The sequence below is a fragment of the Haplochromis burtoni genome, unplaced genomic scaffold, assembly GCF_018398535.1.
Source record: "Haplochromis burtoni strain Fernald_Lab_line unplaced genomic scaffold, NCSU_Asbu1 Contig_122, whole genome shotgun sequence".
NCBI classification, from domain to species: Eukaryota; Metazoa; Chordata; class Actinopteri; order Cichliformes; family Cichlidae; genus Haplochromis; species Haplochromis burtoni.
Genome location: NW_024582483.1, coordinates 99212 through 123714, shown reverse-complemented (window position 1 = coordinate 123714; position 24503 = coordinate 99212). Strand labels below are relative to the sequence as shown.

The 24503-nt window shown below is 41.3% G+C and overlaps 3 protein-coding genes across 5 annotated transcripts; all 3 read left to right on the top strand.

Moving 5' to 3' along the window:
* The first annotated feature begins 250 nt into the window (after positions 1 to 250).
* alkbh5 (alkB homolog 5, RNA demethylase) lies at positions 251 to 4655 on the top strand. Of its 2 annotated transcripts, XM_005929321.3 has the most exons (5): positions 251 to 1628; positions 1727 to 1807; positions 1906 to 2028; positions 3049 to 3220; positions 3331 to 4655. In XM_005929321.3, exons 1-4 carry the CDS (start codon positions 916 to 918, stop codon positions 3203 to 3205), a joined length of 1074 nt encoding a protein of 357 aa, XP_005929383.1. In that variant the 5' UTR covers positions 251 to 915; the 3' UTR covers positions 3206 to 3220; positions 3331 to 4655. The 2 variants fall into 2 exon arrangements, with proteins under 2 accessions (XP_005929383.1, XP_005929382.1); XM_005929320.3 differs by having other exon boundaries at positions 252 to 1628; positions 3049 to 4655.
* A 1278-nt stretch (positions 4656 to 5933) lies between these two features.
* On the top strand, positions 5934 to 13186 carry mief2 (mitochondrial elongation factor 2). Its single transcript, XM_005929322.3, has 8 exons — positions 5934 to 6142; positions 9112 to 9271; positions 9873 to 10038; positions 10135 to 10226; positions 10700 to 10876; positions 10975 to 11138; positions 11312 to 11464; positions 11878 to 13186. Exons 2-8 carry the CDS (start codon positions 9134 to 9136, stop codon positions 12386 to 12388), a joined length of 1401 nt encoding a protein of 466 aa, XP_005929384.1. The 5' UTR covers positions 5934 to 6142; positions 9112 to 9133; the 3' UTR covers positions 12389 to 13186.
* A 122-nt stretch (positions 13187 to 13308) lies between these two features.
* On the top strand, positions 13309 to 24494 carry smcr8b (Smith-Magenis syndrome chromosome region, candidate 8b). Of its 2 annotated transcripts, none has more exons than XM_005929324.3 (6): positions 13309 to 15408; positions 17831 to 18243; positions 19268 to 20001; positions 20404 to 20865; positions 21205 to 21706; positions 22534 to 24494. In XM_005929324.3, exons 1-6 carry the CDS (start codon positions 15223 to 15225, stop codon positions 22955 to 22957), a joined length of 2721 nt encoding a protein of 906 aa, XP_005929386.1. In that variant the 5' UTR covers positions 13309 to 15222; the 3' UTR covers positions 22958 to 24494. The 2 variants fall into 2 exon arrangements, with proteins under 2 accessions (XP_005929386.1, XP_005929387.1); XM_005929325.3 differs by having other exon boundaries at positions 22475 to 22664.
* Positions 24495 to 24503: the final 9 nt, after the last annotated feature.

Genomic DNA, 24503 nt, shown 5'->3' with positions numbered 1-24503 from the left:
ATATGTAATGAAATAAAAAGTTTGCATAAAACTTTAAAAACGATTTTTTAGTCGCAGTTTTCTTTCTTTGTATATCTGCTATATAAACTGAGAACCAGCGGAATTAATAAAATAAAAAAAACAGAGCTATCTGGATGTAAAGTGTGGACTCAGTGGAGGTAAATAAGAGGTAAGTGGGACAGAATTAGCAGCAGAGGACTAAAATGTGTCCTCGGGGTTCCCAAAATGGATTTAGCCCCGCCCCACACGGTCAAATCGTCAGCGAGCATGCGCAGACTTCTGGCAGGTTACACGAGTTTATTTTCAGCCTTTTTCTTGGAGACGGTTTGTGCTGGTGTAAACTAAGAGGAGGTCAAGATTCGTGCGCATATAGCAATGCGTTTCCCAGGCTATTGGAGTTAAAACCTGACTCGTCTGCGGAGCTCTGAGGTCTGGAGTTTAACGGCGACATGTGAAATGTTGCTGCGTGGTTTGTCTGTTTTTCCAGGCGGCGACGGACAGACCCAGCCAGGCTAGTGGAGCTAACTAACTTACTAGCTTGCTCGCTAGCTGGTAGCCAGGCCGCTCAGATAATATTTTTTCGCGTTTCTGCTGGCCGAGCGTGCTGCATTTGCCACGGCTCTGTTTTCCTGAGAGAGTCCGGTAAGGTCATCTCCAGACTGTCAACTGCCACACCACATCGTTACTTCAATGCAGACGCGGAGTGGCCCACCAGCTTAGCTAATGTTAGCTACTTTATGCGCTGCGAGAAAGTAACTGGACCCTTTAAAGCAAGTGATATTCATCTGTTAGACGTCTAGTCCGCTCACGCTAACAAGACCCCGAGTAATTGTTGCTGAAATGCAGCGCTGATGCGTGCTATCTGTTAGCTAGCAGCCCTCGTCGCAGCACGCCGGTCATCTTGTTTTGGCTGATATGGCAGCCAGTGGATACTCCGACCTGAGGGAGAAGCTCAAATCCATGACTCCGCACAGAGACGACTACGAAAACAAGTGCGTGGACGAAACGAGCAACGGGAAACACCGAAAACGCAAGCACCGGGAATCCGATGACGACGAGTACGAGCACAGCGATGACAGCACGGACCTCCGGGAGCAGGAGGCCCGCCGGGTGAGGAGCAGCATCCAGCAGAAGACCATCTTCACGCCGGAGGAGTGCGCCCTCATCGAGAAGAAGATCGACGAGGTGGTTGCACAGGCAGAGGCCGGACATTACCGCGAGCACACCGTGGATAGAGCGCCCCTTCGGAATAAGTACTTCTTCGGGGAGGGCTACACGTATGGAGCCCAGCTGGAGAAGCGTGGTCCGGGTCAGGAGCGGCTGTACCGCAAAGGAGAAGTGGACGAGATCCCGAGTTGGGTGCACGAGCTGGTGATCAATCGGCTGGTGACAAACGGAGTCATCCCAGAGGGGTTTGTTAACAGTGCAGTCATCAATGACTATCAGCCAGGTGGCTGCATCGTGTCACACGTGGATCCTTTGCACATCTTTGACCGGCCCATCGTGTCCGTGTCCTTCTTCAGTGACAGCGCTCTCTGCTTCGGCTGCCGCTTCCAGTTCAAACCGATTCGGGTGTCTGAGCCCGTGTTTGTCTTGCCTGTGAGAAGAGGAAGTGTCACCGTGCTTAGGTGAGTATAGCTGTGTTTGCTGTCATGTTTTGTGTTTTTGTTTAGTTCCCACGGGCTGCAGAGAGCAGTCACTAAAAGCCTCTTTTCCCCTCTCTCAGTGGCTATGCAGCAGATGATATTACCCACTGCATCCGACCGCAGGACATAAAAGAAAGGCGTGCAGTAATCATCCTCAGAAAGTGAGTCAACACACTGTGATTTTGAAAAATTGACAATCCTAATTTAAACCTCTCTCAACCCCAGTCTTTCTTATTCTGCTTCTTCTTCTTTTTGGCAGGACTAGACCTGACGCTCCTCGACTGGGCTCTGACAGCTCGTTAAGAGCTTCTTTGGCACAGAAACCAGGTCGCCTGAAAGCCAAACGTTCTCATCGCAAAGCAGACCCTGATGCTGCTCACAGGTATCCACCCGCACGTGCTAACACACCAGAGGTCTTCATGGTACAAACTAAACTGAGAAAAGTCAGACAGCGCACGAGTATTTCATCTGATGAGAAACTGGTCAAAATGTAATTGGAAAACATAGAGGCTGCAATCAGTGAGTGCTAGGAAGGGGTACCAGAGTTTGGCATTAAATTCATACTGATTCCAGTCTCCTCTAAACTGAAGCATTGATAAGTGTCTGGACAAGTGGTGCCACTCTCAGTATTTATGTAACGTTAATTCATTCTAACAAAGCCGGTGTTTAGAAATTCACAGCTGCCCCCTGAAAATGAGGCTGCTAGTCTCAAGCAGATTGTCTGCCCCTCAAGTCACAGTAACTAGGGCTATTAATGAGTCTTTTATGAAATGCACAGTTGGCATCGGTGTGAGTACTTCTTTAAGTGGCTCTAATTAATTCTCAGGCAAACAGCACAACAAACGCTTTCTCAATCAATAAATGAGGCAGAAAGCCTTGGCCAAAGATATTGTAAGGCTAAGTTTGTTGACATGACAGTACAAGCAATGCTTGTTTTTGCCAGCATAATTAGATGTGTGGAAAGTGTGATGTGTACAAACAAAAACATTTACCTATTTCTGCCAAAGGAAAAAAAAAGATTCCTGTCAGGATGACAGGCTGCGGAGCGGAGTAGGTGATCCCATGTTGGGTCAAGATGATGTGTGTAAACACCAGTGAGTGGTATTCATCATACAGTCTGTTCAAGTTTAAACATGTAGAAAAGATATAGAGGGTGTCATATCTTGCTTTTTAAGTTGCTGTGACAGAAAAGCGTCTTCCACTGAGGTCAGGGACGATACTAGCCTCTGGTCTCGCTACCCACGTGGAAAACTGGGCAGCACTTAAGCAGAGCTCTAAGCTGTAATATTTTGTCATGGCTCAGAGGTGGTGAATCTGCAAGAATAAACGTGAGGTGTGTTAGTAAGATAACTCTGTGCGATGAAAGGGTTTGTGATGAATGACCCAAATGTGACTCCACCAGGCCGAGGGTTCTGGAGATGGATAAAGAGGAGAACAGACGTCCTTCACTGTCCCGTCATCGTCACAGCATCACCTCAGAGAACTACAGGAGACGCGGCCAAGACTACGACAAAGAGCAGGAGAGTTCAGGGCGCAAAGTCAAAATGAGGCGCCACTGAGGACTCCTTTCACATGTGAATATATGAATATCTGGTTGTTGTTTTTTTTTTTTATGTAAGCCCATCAGCCACAACATGAAAACTACTGACAGGTGAACAGGATCATATCGATGATCTCATTACAGAACAGCGTCGTTTGAATCCTCGGGGCCCTGGCGTTCATGTCAAAGTTACTCTGGCCAGCTAAACACTGGAGCACAGCAGGACAAACAGCAATGAGGAAAACATCTTAGCAGGACACACAGGCAGCCAAAGAATCTGCTGCTAGCATCACAGCGCCATCAGAGACACCCCTACCCCTATGGCATGATAGGTCAAATCTCTTTTGGCAACACTGAGTGCAGCCTGCACCGTTTTGAGCAGGTGGTTTTAATGTTATGGCTGATTATTATATTTCAGTATTATATTATTTGTTCATTCAAACTTGCTCCTTTTGTTTCAGTTTGGCACAGGGAGGGCAGTTATCATACTGTTGCTTTTTGATTTGAGTGGATTAGTTTTTGGCAGACAAAGCTTACATCTCTGCTACTTATTACAGCACTTGGAGTTATTCACTACAGTTAGGCTCTGTTGATAAACTGTTCAGTTAAATGAAACTTTTTGTTTGTATGTTCATAGATACCTAAAACTGGCATGTTTTTTTTTTTTTTTTTTTTTGTAACCAAGATGTACAGACCTTGAGTGCTGAAAGGAGTATGGACTTGTAAAAAGGAAACCCTGGGCTGTAATCTAACTTGTTATAATGTACAATATGTTTATATAGTGTTTGATTGGAGGACTTTTATGGAGCGTTTGAGTTTTAGCACCTACGTTTCTGACCTGTAACTTCACTCAGTTCACTTTAGCCTCCATTTTGCAGTTTTAAGTTGCAGCAGACGTGAAACCTGGATTTCTGTTTTACGATTCAACTCGGCTGCATGGCTTCTGTTGCTGGTCTGTCAGCTGGAGTGATGCACCATTTCAGGAGCAATGGAAAAACTCAGGTCTTGTTTTACACTCCTGTTTCATTCTGACGTTGCTGTCCTGTGCTAGATCTAAAAAATTTTCTTTTAAATAAGGTGAAATTGGGGTCTGTCAGAACTTTAATTTGAGCAGAATGACCTCCATTATGTCCTGTTTAGTTTGGGTCTGAGCAGAAACAATTTCCTTGCGGTTTGCTGTGTAAACATAAATTTGTTGCTTGCTTCCAGTCAACCATGTTTGGCAGAGGTACTCATTAGATGACTGCTTAGTATGGAGTTACATATGAGCAAAAATAACCTTGGTTCAGAGGAGAAATTGCTTTCTAAAAACAGGACGTGGGGTGTTCATGGCTCTGTGTAGCTCGGCTAAAGTTGAAATGATTGTGTGGACAGTGAAGGAGCATAAAATGGTTTCATGGGTTTTTAGTTGTCATTTGTTTTGACTGACAAAGGTCCTCGCTAAATGAAATAAAGCTGAATTTGCCTCTCCTGAGTCTATTTATTCTGCCTGCCATACTGACAAATATGCATTTGTTACATTTTTAAATGCAGAATTTGAGATTAAATGATCTATTGAGAAATCTTATTTTATATCTAATATCAGTAAGAATAGAATAGAATTCAACTTTATTGTCATTGCACATGCACAGGTACAGGGCAACGAAATGCAGTTTGCATCCATCCAGAAGTGCTTTAGCCATGATAGAGAAGCTGAAACATACAGCACTACAATTTACTGCAAACTTTCCAGCCACTGCAAACTGCTAAACAAATGCAGTTATGAACATTTTTTTTAAATGGTCTGATTCTGTGGTATCAGAAATACAATTTCTTCTGGAAACTTCAATCTAGAGTACTCCCATTTTATCATTTTAAAGCAGAAAGCTGACGTAAGCAGTTTCCTCACAAGCTCCACCTCATGAACTAAGTCAGGGTATTCATCTAAAGTTTCCTCTACAAACTGCTGCCGAATTTAACATCTGATCCAAATGAGCTGTTTATGTTTTTACACTGTTGAACTGATGAAATTTAACTTCAGTGGAGGCTTGCTGAAAAGCCTAAAAACCTTCTTTCTTGTCAGCCACTTTGAGTAGGAGAGAACTTTCATCTTCACTGAAATCTCATCTTATAGCTTTGGAATAGTTAATTATTAAGTGATGATTTAACTTAAAGGGAGAACCACAAAAAGGAAACAAGCTGTCCATATATATATATGTGTGTGTGTGTGTGTATATATGTGTATGTATGTATATATGTGTGTGTGTGTGTATGTGTATGTATGTATATATGTGTGTGTGTGTAGTATATGTATTAATATATATATATATTATATATATATTTATATATTGTATATATGTATATTTATATATTATATATTAAATAAAATATATATAATTAATAAATTATTATAATAATATATAATATATAATATACAATATATATTATTATTATATATAATATATTATATATATAATATTATTATATATAATATATATATATAATATATATATATATATATATATATATATATATAAATAATATTATATATATATATATAAATAATAAAATATATATATATATAATATATATATATATATTATATATATATATAATATATATATATATGTGTGTGTGTATTTGTTACATTATTTTTGGAAATTCAGATAAATGTATAGAAATAACCCGATTAGTTAGAACAACTGTACAGAAGAGAGCCGGACAGTTATTGAAGGTCTGTTGTGCCAGAGCGTCACCAGGGGGCGCTAATGCACCTTTAACGATGATTATCATATCCGAAATTTTAAAAAAAGACGAAGAAGAAGCCACCAGCTGTTAGCTACTGTTTATGGCATATTTATGGCAGCAAACGACAGTCGACAGGCTTTTTTTATTTGCCAAAAAAGCATCAAAAGACGTGTTCTGTCAAACTCCAATGGTTCTGAACCTGAATATCACATTTTCTTCGCACTGAGTGGTAAGCATATTTATCAGGAGGGTGGAGAGATAACTTATATAATGGACTGCTAACAAGGCTAACCAGCTGGCTAGCTGCTAACAATGAGAAACGCTTTGTTTTTGTCTGCGTTGTTATTCGGACAGCTGTGTAACTTTACTGTCTTTCAGTATGTTACTCGTTTCCGTCGACGTATTTTTCGACTGTTTTTGTAAGGCTAGAGATGAGAGGGGAGGTCTGCGCTAAAATACTGTCACAACTCGTTAGTAGTGAGACCTTCAAAAGTTTGAGTGATTCCAGATGTTTCACAGAAACACTTAATTGAAGTCTCCTCTCTTAAATTTCCAAGTCTCCCTTTGGAAAAATGCCTCAGCAATGTATTTGGAGGCTGTTAAAGGACCAGTTATGCAAGCAATTAGTTCGTTTGGATATAACCCAGAGCATGACTAAAGTAGTAACCGCAATAATATAATATTATTTGGAGGTAAAAACAGAAACAAGATAACAAAACAGATAAAACTAGGTGAGTGATTAGCAGACTCTAAAAGTTGTTTCTGAAGAGGAGAGTTAAAGAGGAGTAAGAAAAGTTGAAACAACACCATATGCTTCTGTCATGACCTGCTTTCCACACTCTTTCTCAAAAGCACCAAGAGACAGATAAAAGAAACGGACTAAACAGGGGGTTAATCAAACCTTAAGCATGGTTAAGGTTCCTCAAAGTCTGGAGCCACATTCTGCAAACTTGACTAATTTGGTCCAAACACATTGTCAGTGAAATGCTGAGAACGCATTGCACTGTTCTGCATCGTGATATCACATGAAAACAGGCAAAGAACTCTCTTTAGCAAGCAGCAGAATCAGAGCATCTTGGATTCATGTAAAGACAGTTGACTGAGAGAAATTAAACATTCAGAAGAATTCTCCAAGATGCCAAATATCTTGAAGGCTTGTTTTAAGGGCAAAAGATCAGCACACCAAGATTTTTTTCTTTTTTTCTTTTCAGTTTACTACTCTTATTATGAAGTCAATTAACATTAGAAACTTTTCCACAGTACTCTTACGGTGAACATACTGGCAGTCCAGTCAGCAGGATAAACTGCAAATCCTTTAATCCTGTGGGAGAAGTCTAACTTTGCCCTTTCTACATTTGCCATGTGATATGTTTAGTATTTGGTCAGTAATCTATCACACAGATGGAAAAGAAGAAAATTGCATTTTATTTGTATAATGTCTTTGTTAGTGTCATATATAATGGCAATGGTAGGTTTATATATATTAAGATAAAAACCTAAGAATCTGTGCAGGTTTGCAGTGCTTTAAAGTGAAAATGGCAAAAATAAAACTTTACAACCTCCCATTCACACACACTCACAGCTATTAAATGTAGAGTTTGTTTTTGTTTTTGAATGTCGGCAAAGACGGAGCGCTGCCTGTCCTCTGTCAGTTGAAGTCTAGTAGGATATCCTGCTGATGGTGGTGCTAATGTGTCTGTAATATAGTGTTTTATATATTTATATATATATATATATATATATATATATATATATATAAATAAATAATATTTTTTCACGCTTAAATTAGCAGTTTGAATGCGGTGGTATAATTAAGCACTATTGTGACAGCAATCAGGATATTGATGTAAGTATTGACCTGATGGTAACAGAACAGTTCTGGTAGTCAAAGTGACACCTCCATGCTGTATGTGCTGTAACTAGATGACTCAGGGATGCACCGGGTCTATAAATAGAGCGCTCCTTTGGTTTTGGGACTCTGTGCCTCTTGCAGGGAGCGAGGACACAGAGTTGTTTGAAATGGTTTTGAGTAATATATTATAGCTATTTGTGGATATCAGGCATCTGGAGCTAAACGCGATAAGCTCAACAAACTTTCGGCTTTGTACAAACTAAAAATACATTTCTATCACTGTCATGTTCAGTTATAGAAGCTTACAATCAGCTTAAACAAGCTCCTTAACTGAAGTTTTGCAGTGCACTGGATCATAGACCTCATAGTGGGAGGGATGTTTTACCAACAGACTGATGTGTCACAACAGGAAAATCCCAGGTGTCATCAGTAAGGGCTGGTGTACTGTAATGAGCTTAGGAGCGCAATTAATGGGATTGATTACACCTGTGGAAAAAGACCATGACACAAAAGTCTGCTTTAAATTAGCTTGCCTTTCTATAACACCTAGCTATGAAAGAAAAAAGAAAGGAATCTCGTTGTATCAAGCCCAGTTAGGCGAATGCATGTCAGACATTGATCCTTACTTTTTTTTTTTAAACAGAACCTTTATTGTGGCTGTTTCAGGTCTAAAATATGACCTTAGTTGCACCATATTCAAGGCAACCTTTGCAGACATATTTAGTTCCTGATACTAAAGCAGTGAGCAGAGCCCTGAATGGTGTAGTCAGCTACACCAGTCTGTGAAGCTCTCTTCATGTAACTACATCACTATTAACTCAGTGACAGTTCTGAAGCATGTCAAAACTGAGCTGTCAGGATTCCCACTAACAATCATAGCCATGTTTGTTTATGTAACACTGTTTCTGCCAGCACTTTCTGACATGTTTAGTTATTCTTTAACTGGGAAGGGATGCTGCTTTAAGAAAGATGAGAGCAGGTTTTATCATTCTAAGAAATACTCTGTGGCTCGTAGAAGTATTGACATAAAGAGTGCTGAAAGATTAAGAACCAAGCCCTTCATTCAAGGTATAAAAGCTTCAGTTTATTTCTTTAATGTGTCCACACATCTTTGAAGAATACTCTGCTCGATGTGTGTGAAGTTATTCATCATATTAAATAGAAATGTTGCTGTGCACACTATTCCACTTTCATGAATTATTCAGACTTCAGCACTTTAGAGTGCTGTTGCATACAATTATTTCTAAACGAAGAGAAACCCCAAAATGTTGTTTTCCCTCTGACAGTCAGTCATATCTTGTGTTGCCTTCTGCTCTTCCAAATGGATGCCGTCTCCTTTTCCAAAGGCTGACCACGAAAAAGGAGAAGATGAACTTCCAGAGCAGTCGGAGGCGAGGAGAGGAAGGCATCGCTGTAGTGATTGACTTTCTGCTGTCTAATGCCCGGCTGGTTCTGGGAGTTGGAGGTGCGGCTCTGCTGGGGATTGCTACACTGGCAGTGAAACGGGTGAGTGCTTTTTGAGCACAACATCTTTCCCAAGCCCAGTGAGTATGGAAATATTGTGTATCTAAAGGGATGAATGACAGATTCCTCATCATTTGTTCATCATTTTTGCCTTTTCTCGCCTTTATACATCACTCTTGTAGCTGCCAGTAACAATAATTTTAAATTCTGATCTAATAATATAATATAATGTATGTGATTCTGAAAAAGATCATTATGCACAATGAGTACTTTTACTTAATGTACTTTAACTGTGTTGCAAAAGGGATGAAACAAGTAAAAGTAATAGTGCAAAATCTGAATTTTGCACTATTACACATGGATCTAAAAATCATGCCTTATGGCATCTCTCCCCATTTTCTTTGCTGTTTTTAGGTCAGTGTTAAATATTATAATCTCTTATGATTCTTTCACCCTCATCTATGCTAAACCATTTTTAAAAAAATAAAAATAAAAATCTTACATGCACTTTGGACTGCACAGGTCCTGAGAATGGTTCTGTCTATCAACGTTTATTTGCCTGTGGGTTGTGATGGTGTATGTAATTGTATTTGTGGAGTGTACTCATGGCTGCACGTCTGTGACAATGAGTGTTTTCATTCAGCTGATAGAGCGCGCAGGCCGCGCAGCAGATGACGAAAAGGTGGAGCAGAAGATGGCTGAGAGCTGGGAGGAGTTGAGTTTGGTCTCTGCTTCCCCAACACTCATCAGGAAGGGCATAGAGGGTGTGGTGATGAAGCATGTCGCCAAGGCAACCAAACAGCAGAAAGGTATTTGAGCGACTGAAAGTGGGCACACAAATACACAGAACGTATCCTGTGTGACACCGTCTGTTATTATATCACAGCTGTTCTCTTTTCACTCAGCTGATCTCTGCCAGCAGCCTCAGATGCTGGACGTGCAGACTAAACCGGAGTCAAAGTCCAAGAGGCTCCAGCTGTGCGCCCTGACTTTGCAGGTACACTCTGACACTTCACCTCTGAGCCCTTGAAGAGAGAGAATATGAAGTCTCAGCAACTGCTCTGTAGTTCCTCTGCTGCTGTTGGCTCATTTATGTATGCGCGTCCAGCATGTTTTGTTAAGTGCAATGCTTAGGGGATACATATTTATTATGCACTATTAGGCTGACAGAGGCCCAAGAGCCCTGCCAATTCAAAAAACAGTGTGTGCTGGGCAAGCAGAAGATACAGAAGAAGTCAGACAAGCATGACATTGCTCTGAGGTATTGTGCATAACATCCACATAAGCAGAGAAATTAGTATAAGATAATAATTTCTTCAGTAAATGTTAGCAGTGCTTTTAAATGGTCAAATCAAGAGTTGCAGTATGAACTTTGGGAGTTTCCTTGCATGATGACTATAAATAGACATAGATGTGTTAGAACAAAGTAGGGAGTATTAAAACTGATTTTAAATCATGTGAACTGTTCAGGAGCGTCTGCAGCAGTACTACCACACAAGGGCGGCGCTCTCTCCCCAGGAGGTGCAGAGGGCTCAGTCTGTGGCTCTGGACATCTGCACTGAGATCCAAGGTTTTCTGCACAGCCGTCACCCAGACATGCCTCTGGGTGATATGACACTCGGCGGTTCTCTGCTGGATGATTTGCAGGTATACACAACAGAAATATATTTCCCGCTGATGAGAAACGAGCCTCTGATTTTGTCTAGCAACATCTTGGAATTGTTTTGTTATGTGCTGGTCTTTAGGTGGTCAGTGCAGACCATGCGTGCCTGCTGGTGCCTCTACAGCTGGAGTCTTCTCTGTGGCGTCTCATCCCAGGAGAGGAAACGTTGCTCACACATCCTCTGCACTGGATGGTCCGACGGATCAATCTAGAATATTTTCCCAAAGGACGCAGCTACTGGGACAGGTGATCACCACACATTTTTTTTTATGTCTGTATTAAATCAAACACATGTGCAGCATATTAATATAGTGTATTGGCCTCCACTTTCCATTTTAGAAGCAAAATTAATAGAATTTGGGGGGTTTTTGAGACGCTATTAAATGGATGAAACAAGGGTCTCTACTTGTGTCTTGCAGGTATTTGGTGGGCGGCTATCTGTCTGCAGAAGCTGTTGTGAACATGTTCAGTAAGGCTGTCATGGAAACTGTGAACTGGCCGTCAATCAGCAGCACTTTGGACTGTGTCGTCAGACCTGTACTAGGAGGACCTGACCTGAGATTGGAGATCCGGTGTGTGCCCATGCTTAACTGCTGATTTGTTGAAAATTGTGTTTTTTTTTTTAAATAGTAACATGATGTATTTAATAGTTCACTGCTGACATTACTTAATTAATACAGTTTGATATTGTATGACGAAGCGCACACACCATTCTTGAAATGAGTCTCTGGATCTAGAAAGATGTATTAGTCCAGATTAGTTTGTGATATACGCTCAAAAGGTATAAATATTTATAAATATTTATATTTGATGCAAGATAGACCTAGCTTCACCCTCAGTATAATTTTCATTCAAACCTGAGTTTATGAGTAATCCAAGAAATAAACATACTAACAAACTGAGTGATGGGTATAACTAAGAAAATAATAAACTCTACAGAAATGTCTGTTTGCATTGAACTGACACTCCTGTTGTCATGCTGCAGGCCTGGAAATGCAGTCGAAGGAGCAGAGAGCGACTATCAGCCCTTGTTTGTCTCTATGTTGCCTCTGTTGAGCGAGGGCGATGTGGTTCTGACCGCCCAGCCAGAGTTTACGTCTCCTTGGGTGAACGCCTGGCGCCTCTCTCTCTACCCGTGGGAAACTCAACGTCTGGCTCAGCTTGATGCAGCCGACAACGGCTACCGCAAACACACCCTTAAAATCCTCAAAGCGGTGTGCAGACAGAACCCTGCCCTGCGACCGCTCAAAGCCACCCCGCTGGCCAATCTCATCCTGCACCTTAGCGACTCTGAGAGCGACTGGTCCGAGACCAGCTTGGATGTAAGATTCCAACAATGTATCACAGAGCTAATTGGCTACCTCGAGCAAGGGGCGCTGCACAGTTACTTTAAACCAGCCGTCAATCTGCTGAGCGGCTTGTCAGAGGACCAGGTGGACCAGATGGGCTTCATGTTCTACTGTGCTGTGTCAGAGCCGGAAATACTGCTTATTTAATGCTGCACACCCACAGCATGTCAGTTCTCTCAAGCTCTGACATGCAGAGATCAAAGGAATAATCTTATCTGTGATGTCTGGTTCAAGGCTCCTTGTCTAGCGCCTCCATATTTGACACAAATGAAAAGGGCACAGTTGCTGTGGCATAATGGCAGGCACCATGGTTTGATGTCTACGCTGGTGGAGGAGACGTTACAAGGAGGCTGCAGATTTGCCAATCAGGCTAAACAAGGCACTCTGAGGAAAAGAGACAGGCAAAGAGTTGAAAAAATATTTGTCAGAATGTCTGAAATGGTGTGTCAGACCTTTAGATTTGTGTGGTGTCTTTCCCAATTACACAGCTCAATATATCAACAGCAGAAGAGGAGAATGGCATGTTCCTTTATCCTCTGATTAACGGTGTGTGCCCTGAATCATCTTCTTAGATCACTGAAATGTTCTCTATGCAGATCAATAATAACATGATGAAAACCACCAGCTGTTGCTGCACTATCCAGTGTATCTGAGTTGGGCTTATTTAACTCATTGTGAACATTTAAATATAATGATGGTTTGAAGTGCTGAGCATTTTTCTTTGTCTTGTTTAGTCATCTGTCTGTTGAGAGTCGTTTCTGGGTATAATAACCCTTTAAATTATGCTTTGAACCTTCCTAATGATTTTATGCAGATTTTTTTTTTTTTTTTAAATACAGAGTGAATGTGGTGGGAATATTTTAATTGTGTGCTTTGATGGTCGTAAGAGAAATAGTTTTTCTGTGAGTGAACAGCAAAACTGCAAATAAAAATGAAAAGCTTTTATTTAGATTCCTGTAACTTTGTTACATTAAAAAGTGTTTTACGTTTATGAACCTATAAGGTGGCATGTATTGTGAATTTCAAATGAGTCATGGGGGTACCTCAAACCATTGCATAAGAAACTTGTTAGGCCTCTTACAATATATTCATTCAGCGAGCTGTGAGCACTGAAGCCCACTCACCTGTGGTTCAAACCCTATGTTTGTGAGGAGCAGCCTCAGAAGAAAGTTGGTTTAAGAGAAAGGTGGATTTAAAGGATAAGGGACTAAAGAGGGATGAACTTGGAGGCGGCACCAGTGCCCAGAAAAGATTAAATAAAGATAATTTTGACCTGTGTGTCATGCAAAGCTGCTCCAGTAAAACAATAAAAATATGGAGCTGGAAATAAACATAACAGGTGTCCTTTGAAATAATTTGACATGTTCTTATGTATTAACTTGTCTTTTATTTAATTCGTTTCTTTGTTAAATCCAGAAACGAATTGAACATCCTTTTCCACATATAAAATAATCAGGTCCCATCATGCCTTAAAGACCTCATAGTACCATATCACCCCAACACAGCACTTTGCTTTCAAACTACAGACTTACTTGAGGTTCATATGGACTTTTTGATAAAATTGACAAACAACTCTCTATTAGTTATGCAGCAAAAAGCTACGCTGTGTTTTTAACTGGAAACTTCCTTTTAAAAGGAGGTTTTCTTTTCCACTGTTGCCAAGTGCTTGTTCATAAGGGGTCATCTTTGTTAGGGTTTTCCTGTGGTAGGAACTGTTTCTAAGATTTGATGCCAAAAAAACCCTGAATTTAATAGGATTAAAAAACATATATTCTAACAGGGTTTCTGTAGGCTGAACTACTTCAGTCAAATTAAGTGTCGATCCTCTGTTTTTAAGGTAGTATTTCTAATATGAGCAAGCTGACTTCTATTTTAATCTCTACGTATACTTTTCTAAACCTAATGCAATGTCTTAGTTTTATTGTTCAGATTCAGCCGTGTTTTGTGTTGGGTGTAGTGTGATGCAATTAGAGTAATAATAGTGATAAACATTATTTATGTAAGACCTTTAAGTCCTTTGACAAATACACAAAATTAGAAAACAAAATTTGGATAAAACCAGCCAAATATTAAAGACACAAAAAAGTGCAGTAGACAATACAACAAAAGACACTGCATTATTGTGTAGACATGTTAAGTTAAAAAAAAGTGTGCTTCCATTAAAATAAATTCAACAGATAAATAAAATGACTGGTTAGTATAATATAATTCAGGCTTTAAAACAATCAGAGCGTTAAATCAACACTGTACCACACACCGATAATGACAAGCTTCATGAACACATGAGTTCATTTTGCAGCTTGTATTTGTCTGTAGGTGCCCTCTTGAGTTGAAACCAATGACCGGAAGTGTTCATTATCGAGTCTGGCTGTAGTGCGGACCTCCCGCGGGGCTTCACATTAAAAGCACCCACTTTGACGTCTCAAGGAACGGGAGTGTCTCGGCGTCTTTCCCTGCGGCTGCCCGTCACAAGGTTAAATATTTGCAAAGAGGCACAGGTCAGATATGCGACAACGAGGCACATGTTTTAGACTCAAAGTTAGCTTGCTAATTGCGAGAAAAAGAGGAACACGTATCCCGGGAGAAGGTCAGCAAACCGTGTGACTTGAGCCCGCAGGGAACTTTCGCTTCTCCGTCGACTTTTCTGTGCTGCGTGTTTGTGGAAACGCCGCTTGTTTGCGCTGAAACGCAGTGGTTAGGAGGACCCACACTGACGTTTCAATCTGGTTAACTTTCAATAACATTATAGTTTTGTTGCAACAAACAATTGCGCAACTGTTTTTATTTTTTTATTTTTTTTTGCCTCCTTGTAGCGGTTGTTGTTGTTGGGTCCCGTGTGAACAGCTGACTCACGGACTGTAGGCTGGGCGGCACCGGGACATGGCGGTGTTTGAGCCCGTAGCCTGCTCTTCCTCCCCTGCGGAGTAGATCAAAGGTACTCGCTGATACCCTCCTGGGGGCTGACCCTTCACCGAGTCAAGATGATCGGGTCACCGGACCTGCTGGCCTTCACCAGCACGGAAGGCTTTGGGGGAGAGGAAGACGAGCAGGAGACTCAGGGTCTACCTGAAGAGCTCTCTGTCCCTCGCTTCCCCTCTTCTCATCCCTGGAGCACAGCAGCACAGTTTCACAGAGACTTCATATTGGTGGCTGAGTTCTCAGAGCAGGTGTGTTTGCTTCATTCAAACAAAAACTGCTGGTTTCTTACTGTGATCGCACTTGTTTTAAACGGGATCCCATGTTTTTGGGGGGTTATTTTCTGTCTATATAGTTTTAACAGGGTGGATTCTCATAAACACTAAAAAAGGCTTTGAATAATGGGGTCCGTACACCTGCAGGTAATCCCCGTGTGCTTGATATAAAGGTGTATGAGGCATTGGAGAAGGGGTAGCTTTAATATGGTCACCTTATGCACAATCAGTCAATCATGGTATGAGCTGAGGGGCTACATCAAGTGTAGGATAATGAAAGATTATTTTGAACTGTTATGTGAAGCTATTTTACAGTTAAATAATACAAATATGGAGCTTGTAAAGTGTCAAATGGGATACGCCAAAGTTGGACCCCCATATTTACTGATTCTCCTTCAGAAACAATAGGTGTTGAAGTATTGCAAACCCATCTGCTAAAGATTATTTTGTAAAAAAAAAAAAAAAGTTTAAGTACATTTATAAATTCCCAGAAGAAGGCTAAAAACAATCCAGGCCTAGGTTTATAACCCTGCTTTATCTGCATTAAGGTGCATAGGTATTATAATAGCACGGCATCACTTGTTACACACATATAATCAGGCTGCATTCTCTACAGTGCAACCATGTTTACTCCAATACAAACAATATATTTCCTGCTGTTTTCTAGATACTTATGCATCACTGTGTTGCAGCAGATAGTGAGTTGACGTTTATTCATTCAGGAAGTCTCTTTAAGATTAAGATCTTTTTGTCAAGACAGAACTACTGAATGATTAACAGGAAATACTCTCCAAGTCAATCACACAAACGAGCCACCTCTCACACAGAGGGACGCCGAATCAAAAAGTTACAAATATTAAATTAGCAAGTGCAACTTCCCACATTGTTGCGTATCTGTAACCGGAAGGTCGCTGGTTCGATCCCCGGGCTCTCTGTCCTGGTCGTTGTGTCCTTGGGCAAGACACTTTACCCTACCGCCTACTGGTGTTGGCCAGAGGTTCTGTCAGTCTGCCCCAGGGCAGCTGTGGCTACAACCGTAGCTTACCTCCACCAGTGTGTGAATGCGCGAATGGATGAATAGTGGCATTGTAAAGCGCTTTGGGTGCCTTGAAAAGCGCTATATAAATCCAATCCATTATTATTGCTGGGGTTCAGTGATGAAGGATGAATAAAACACATGGCATGACATGAATACACAAAGGCAAGTAAAGACATAATATTAAAACAAAAACAACAAATGAGAAACCAGGTTTAAGCATTTATGGTAATATTAGTCTTAATTTTGTCATCATTCTTTATTTCTGAAAAAGCATAAAAATCATCTGAAAACAGCTTTCTTCTGTTTATAAGGCCGCCCCTTGTAAACAAGTACATTTTAGGATGTCTGCTCTCAGCGGTATCATACAGATACACGTTCGGCAGTTTGCACCTCAGGCATGTAAAAAGTTCACGACAGTAAAATTAGAAAAAGACTCAACAAGTATTGCTTGTTTGGAAGCTTTGCCAGGAGAAAGGCTATTCTCTCTAAAGAGAACATGGCAGCAGAGCTTGTTAAGTTTGTTAGCTTTAATCTGAACAAAACGCAAGACTTCTGGGACATTTCAACAGATGAGATCAGGATGGTGATGTTTGACCATAATGCACAGCGCCATCTTTGGAGAAAACCAAACACAGGGCACCTCATACTAACTGTTAAGCACGGTGGTAGAGGGGTGGTGATTTAGGTTTGTTTCACAGCCACAGGACCTGGACTCTTTACAGTCATTGAGATGCCCATGAACTCTTCTGTATATCAAGGAATTCTAGAGTCAAATGTGAGGCTGTGTGTCTAAAAGCTAAAGCTTGGTGCAAACTGGATCGTGCTACAGGCCGATAATCCCAAGCACAGCTGCAAATCTACAACAGCACGAATAAAAAACAGAAAAAAATCAAGCTGTTTCAATGGCTCAGTCAAAGTGTGCACGTCAATCGAAATCTGTGATGGGACCTTACCATAGCTATGCAGAAACAAATGCCTGAAATTCTCAATGAACTGAAGTAATGCTACTAAGAGTGGAACAAAATTCCTGCATAATGGTGTGAGGGACTGATAAAGTCATAGAGGAAATAATTACTTCATGTTATTGCTGCTAAAGACAGTTCTACAAGCTATTAAGTCATGGGGTGTGTTGAGTTTTTCTCATGACTGTGAATGGCTTTTCTGTAGACATTTTCTTCATCTTATTTAAGGCTCTAAGAACAGAGGGTGTGGTATGCTCCATATGTGGTAAAAAAAGCCCCTGAATCAAGTTTGTGATTTTTGGACTACCTAAATAAATCCACAAATCTAAAATTAAAGCCAGATGATTAGTGACTGATTTGATTACATCTCTACAAACCCCCTGCTCTGTGTCTCCAGGTGGGTCCATCTCCTGTGCTGACAATACCGGAGGACTCCAGAGTCCTCGGGTCATTTGACCTCAACCACTTCTCTGTTCGCATCATGTCTGTGGACTACCAAGCGTCTGGCCCCGGCCACACCCCTCCATCCTCTCCCGGCCCCCGACTCAACTTCAGCGAGGACTCCAAAGTAATCCTGGGAGATTCAGCAGAGGATGCGTTTGCATATGTTCATCACCTGACGCTGTACGACCTGGAGGCTCGGGGGATGGTGCGCCCTTTCTGCATGGCCTACGTGTGCTCGGACCAGGTGAAGCTGATGGAGAACTTTTCTGAGCTATCAACACGCTTCGCTGAGGCAGCTGAAAGCCTCAAGACAGGAAACAGACAAGCATTTTCTATTGAGCTGCAGAGAAAACTACAGGAGCTCGAGTAAGAGCAGCACTTTTTACTTTGATTAAATTGGACGGTTCTGTGCAAAACTGTTTGTACTAAAATATCCAAGCCACTTACTTCTAAATATCTTTAATTTGAGCAGATTAAGAGCATGAATTGGAAGGAATAATGAAGAGAGTGAAAATGCTTCAATTTCTATCTCAGTGGTGAAAAGGGGAAGCTGTTAAAGAGGAAGCAGTCACAAGCTCAAGCATCACTTCATTTATCAAACAGGATGCTTCTTATTTTTCAGATCCTCCTGTGTGGCCTCTTGTTTATTTGGCACAGCTGCATTTAGTGATAATTTCACTGTAACTTTGAATTTCTAGCCTCAAGCTTAAGCCTAACCTGAAAGAGGAAGGAGCTGGATACCACCTTCCACTAGTAATGACTTGTAATGTGCAGGGTTGGTTAGCAGGTCTAACATTAGGCCCCGCCTTCCTTGATAACCTTTTGCTAACTTTAACCTTCTTTTTGTTAAAAGAACTGCATCCCCCAGCTAAAAATCAAATGGATTTTTAATGTAGGATCTTTTACTTTTACACAAATCCACTCACTTGCTTATAACACAGCTCTTCAGTCATCAAATCTCAGGGATGCTTTTATGTTTTAAAAAACATGTATAAACCCACATAAGTGTGTATTCAGAAATGTAGACTCAGAAGTATCTTGGGCATGGTTGTCATGGTAATTTTGAACTTTTAATGGTTTCTTTGAACTGTTCTTTTTTCAGGGTGGACGATTGTACAGCAAAAATATCTAATTCAGCTGCGCAAGCTTGAATTTATTTTGGACTTTTGATAATCTCTGATACAAACAGATTCAAGCACCCCACTTGAAAGCCTGTGGGGTGCTTGAAACAGAAGATTATTTTGGCTAAGATTGTGGCTCGTCTTCTCAAGAAATTTAGCTTTTTCCAGAAGTTTGTAGTTCATGGCAGCCTTGAAACTGTGACACCACTGTTAGTTAAACTGTTAGTTAATTAAGGGCTGCTCACCACATGTTACTCCCTGTGTTTCAGGTACAGACGGCTGACCCTTCGTAAGGACGCAGAACGTCAGACAACGGTAAATGGGTTGACAGAATCTGAAGGAGAAAGTGAAGAGCTCGAAGCTGTGGAGCGTTCAGTCTTAAATCACAGAGAGCTCCTTCGTCAGGTCGCATCTTACCCAAACAGGAAGCTCAAACAGCCCGACTTCTTGCCCTATGACCCAGCCACCTCTCTCACAGATCCATTGCTGTTGCCACCTTTTGAGCCATGCTTCTCGTTCTCCACCCCCTCCTCCAAGTCAGAGCACCACCTGAAGCCACTGGAGGAGCTTTGCAACGAATACTACCTGTCTCTTACGAAGGACCGGCTCAAAGACACAGAGCGACGTCTCCGTGGTGACAGAAGTGTCCTGCGAACTACTTATGCCACACAATCATTGTCCAGGAGACTAACGCTCACCAACTTCCTGTTTGAGCTATGGAGCCCGGACGATGCTGATGAAGAGGGCACTGAGGTGGAGCTGCCGAAGGACACGGGGAGTAAGAGGACTGGCGGGGCGTTTCAGCCAGAACCACCAAGCATGGAGTCGTTCTTCTCCTGTGTGGAGGAGATCCCAATCAAACTGGAGGCAGCAGAAGCACATACACTGACCCCTGGGCCTGGTCCTGGCACAGAGATGACGGGGAGTGTAAGCAGCAGTGACAGCATCGAAGTGCTCGGAACTGAGAAGTCGTACATGACGCAGCATGTCGCCGACAGCAGAGGTACGGCAGTGCGGAAACATTTCTCAAATAAATGTTTGGCGGATTGGGTATTTTTGTTAGTCAATTCATATAAGAACAAAAATAACAAATAGTGTCTGGTTGTTGATCAAGAGTGCCAAATATATCAGAACCGGCCCACCCAAAGGTCTAATCGGGTCCACTGGGTGGCTTTCAATAAACTCTGACATGTTTGATTTTGTCTTATATTAATTAAATACCACAGGGACTCAGTTTGAACATTTGATCCTCTGCTCCTGTGTGGATGTCTGGGATTTAAGCAACAAATGATGGTTTAAAGAAATATCAATGAAAAAAAGTCTTTCGGCTTTTCATTACATATCTAGTGAGATTAAATGCTTATTTTAAAATAAAAAATGAAACAAAAACCTTTCTCTTCCACAGACACACCAGTCGGAATGACAGAGAGTTGCAGCAGGCGTGCAGCAGTAGACACTGGCATCAGACACCCGCGAGCTTATGCAAAGCGTGCCAACAGCGAGGACAGCATTGAAGTGCTCAGCACCACAGAATCCATCCTTACCGAAGACCTCACCGCCATCACAGAGGAGGAAGCAGAGCTGCAGCCTCTGAGCAACGGCTTTGAGAATGAAGAAGAACCACAGATGGAGGATAAGTCTTACAAAGTCCTCCAAGAGGAAGAGACACTGAATGCATCTGCTGCAGTAGGCGAGGATGAAAATGATGGGCCTGATGAGGAAGATCAGTGTTGCGTTGAAAGTGAAGAGCCTTTGGAGCAAACAATGCTTACTGATAACATCATGATCAAAGAGCAGCCAGGCGCCATAAAGATGAATCAGTTTCGCAAAGACAATAGTGAAGAGAAGACCTCCAAACTACTGCAAGGTAACACGTTGTGCAACTATTCATTTCTCAAGCTCTCATTATTACATCCATGCTATAAAACTATGAAAAACATATATTCACTTTGTCGGTATGGTTTTTATCAGATTTAAATAAAATCTGCAGCAACACAGAAATGAATGAGAAGCTATTTTAAAAATGTGGAAAATATGCATTTGTAATCGTGGCTTAGTGCAAATTTACAGTTTGTTTTTTTTTTTTCTTCTGACATAATTTAAAATTATAACGGCTGATCATTTAATAAAGCGCTTAATTGCTAGGGAAAGTAGCTGATTACTGTAGTTTTTTTAAAACATATAAAATATTGTTATTACTCCACAGCTGACGAAGCGATGAAGCCCTCACCTGAGGTTCACCAGAAGGTGCGGCTGATGCCCCAGGACAATGCGAACTTTGCACCTGGTTCCTACATGGCCGAGGTGGATCGTTGGTCTTCCCCCCGCCCTCCCCTGAGGCTGCTGAGTGTTGATGAGGAGTCAACACTCAGCAGCATCAGTTTCACTGAATCTTCAGAGCCCCCATCCCCCATTCAAAATATCCACAGCAACATCTGCTGGGATAAGAGGAGGAGGAGAAAGGCTGGACTCAGAGCCCTCAGGTTTATCAAGCACAACTCGTTCTCCCAGCATGCAGTGTTCTGTCTCCTGAGTGGCCGGCCACTGGTTGTCATCGGAGGAGATGAGAACTTAGTCAGGAAGACTGTGGATGCTCTGACCCTCTTCCTGCCTGCTCCTGGTCCTCATAGAAGTGCTGTGAAGATGTGTTTGACCACGCCCCTTCAGCTGACTGACCTGCTCACCTGGAGACTGATGGGAGTGCACAGGTGAGGGCTATCTGCCATCCTGCTGTTTTGTTTGTTTATTTTTATGCATTTATTTTTGAGTTGGCAGTAAAGATTTCGGTAACAGGGTAGCTAGTGGCTAATGCTAGGTTACTGGTCAGCACTAACCAGATACCTGCTAACGTATAAATAAAATAATACTAAGATTTCACTCGCCAAAACCAGAGTACAGACTTGTTAAAATACATTACAAGTCCTGTTTTTTTGTTTCGTAACTACATTAAGGTAATTAAAAGTCAGCAACCTCATACCGATGAGATGTCCAGTTCATTGAGCTAAGGTTAGAGCTAGCACGCAGCTATGGCTTATATCCACTAGCCCTCAAATTGGCCAAACCATTAGTAATGCATGACTTTAAACCAAATACAGTTTAACTGGAGATCTTATAGAGAAATTTAAAAAGTATGACCCTCCCTACAGTTGTAATGAGCGAGGAGGGGACATTAGCCAAAAAGTTTTTGTCCCAGACTGTAAACATGTTTGTCTGCTGTCAAGTTGGGTGCTTTAACTGTATATAAACGCTTTTAATCAGGTGACCATTTAAGGCGAATGACTGCAGTTATTGGTCAGACCTGGAAACATTAAGTTCTGTCACCACCTTTACAAACTAAGCAGCTGAGGTTTATGCTTTTCGTTGTTTACTTGCTAAGTTTATGGGTCTAGGTATCTTCAAGTTGATCCGAAATGACAGTAAACTGACATGTGTAGAAGGCTACAGCTTATTTCTTTCTCTTTTTTTTCCTTCTTCAGCTTCAGGCCATAAATGAAATTTATTAATGTCACATCCATGTCATGGTTTCTTGCACCAGATCATCCTCAGCTTCTTTTTCCACCATCCTTCCTTCTCTGAGTCGCTACAGTCGTTATGTGGCTCTGCTGGACCTCGACCAGAGGACGCTGCGGTGCCCGTCTTACTCTGGTTCTCTTCTCAGCAGACTGGCCAATCCTCACACTGGTATCACCCGGGGCATCACCTACCTGCAGCATCTGGAGAGCTGCCTTGCTGCGCTGGTCAATCACGTACTGGTGCACACTTTTATACCTCTTTTTAAAAATCTATGCGTTGCTAAAGAGAAGGGTAACGCAGAAGAGGATTCCTGGTGTGAATGTGATTTGAGAGTGATGAGCTATCTGTCTCATCTCATTAAACAGCGGTATGCGGGAGGTGGACCTCCAGTGTTAAGATTTGCTTACAGCTCAGTGCAAATGCACAGAAACACAATGACATCATAGGCGTCCAGACGGAGAAAAAGAAACCCTGAATGTTTCGATGTTTCTCTAATTTTTAGGTTTGATCAACTGCTGCTGTGAACATTTCGGTACAAAAAAAATGTTTTTATGTGCAGTGTTAAATATAGATTTAGGTCACATCGTTGCACTAGTGCCTCACTTGGCACCAAAACCCTTCCACATGCTGGCAGCCTTATCATTTAATGACACATGAACTTGTAATTTAAGAAAACTGAGCCTTATCTGAACACTGTGCAATGTAAGCAAGCCTGTAACCTCTATAGAGTACTGTTTACTATAGAGTACAGCACGACATCCACATGACATGTAGGTCCATTACATCATTACTTTGTAAAAACCTGTCACCCTGCCTTTAGCATGTCTGATAGTCACAAATAACTGGCAGCCTATAGTTATTCTACGACTATTAATGATAATGCGGCCCATGCAGTAGACCTGCAGGTCTTTTGGATGTCAATGGGTTCTTGCTAAAGGTTAAACAGAAAGATCAGTACCATTTTGTTTGAACAGACAGTGCATTACATTGAATCACCCATCACCAAAGTCTCAAGTGAAGCATTGGTGGAGAAGTGTGCACTGTTTTGTAAAAGCTGTATGTGGTGTAAAGGTATGTGTACTTTTAAAGCACTTTACAACTGAGTACTCGGGTGCTTTTTACTGCAAGCCTCATTCAAACAAGCGCATTTTTCTATACTGGAGCCTTGTCACACATTTGCACAAACACTGAGGGATGCAGCAGGGGCAAATGTTTAGTATCTTGCCCAAGGATATTTGATGTGCAGGCTGGAGAAGCCAGGGAGTGAACTGATCACTAATGTTTCTTGGCTGAATTGATAATGGATTTATAGTGTTGGCATTATTATGCCAAAATGGTTAGCTTGCATGAACACCATCCCTCGATTATGAATTTGTAGGATTTTTTTTTCTTTTTCAAATTAAGCAAACAGTCCATAGCACTTACAAATTTTTTTTTTAAAATTGATATGGTTCAGGTACCTCTTTTCCACTGTAGTAGTGCCAGTGTGGGCGCAGATTCAATTCTGCACCAGGAACCACGGATTTCCTTAGAATTAAAAAATTATAATGTTTTTGTAAAAAAAAAAAAAAAATCCTTACTTTTGTCTATAAAAGTACACATTACACCATCAGTTACTGTGGTAACTAGAACTCCATAAAAGCCTGTTAATCCAACCGTGATTTTTTATTTTTTGTATATAACACACGATTTGAAACAATAAAGTGCCTTTATAAAATGACAGAGCAACAACTGTTGTTTATCTTGCTGTGGAGACAAAATCATTTTATATTCAAGCAGCGATTCAGCAATCTAATGCATAAAACTGTCTTTTTATTTATAACTGTAACATTAACATTTATGAACATTAAAAAGGTGAATCAATATCAATTCTCTTGTCATCAGATGGTGAGTAGTAGTGCCAGTGTGGGCGCAGATTCAATTCTGCACCAGGAACCACGGATTTCCTTAGAATTAAAAAATTATAACGTTTTTGTAAAAAAATCCTTACTT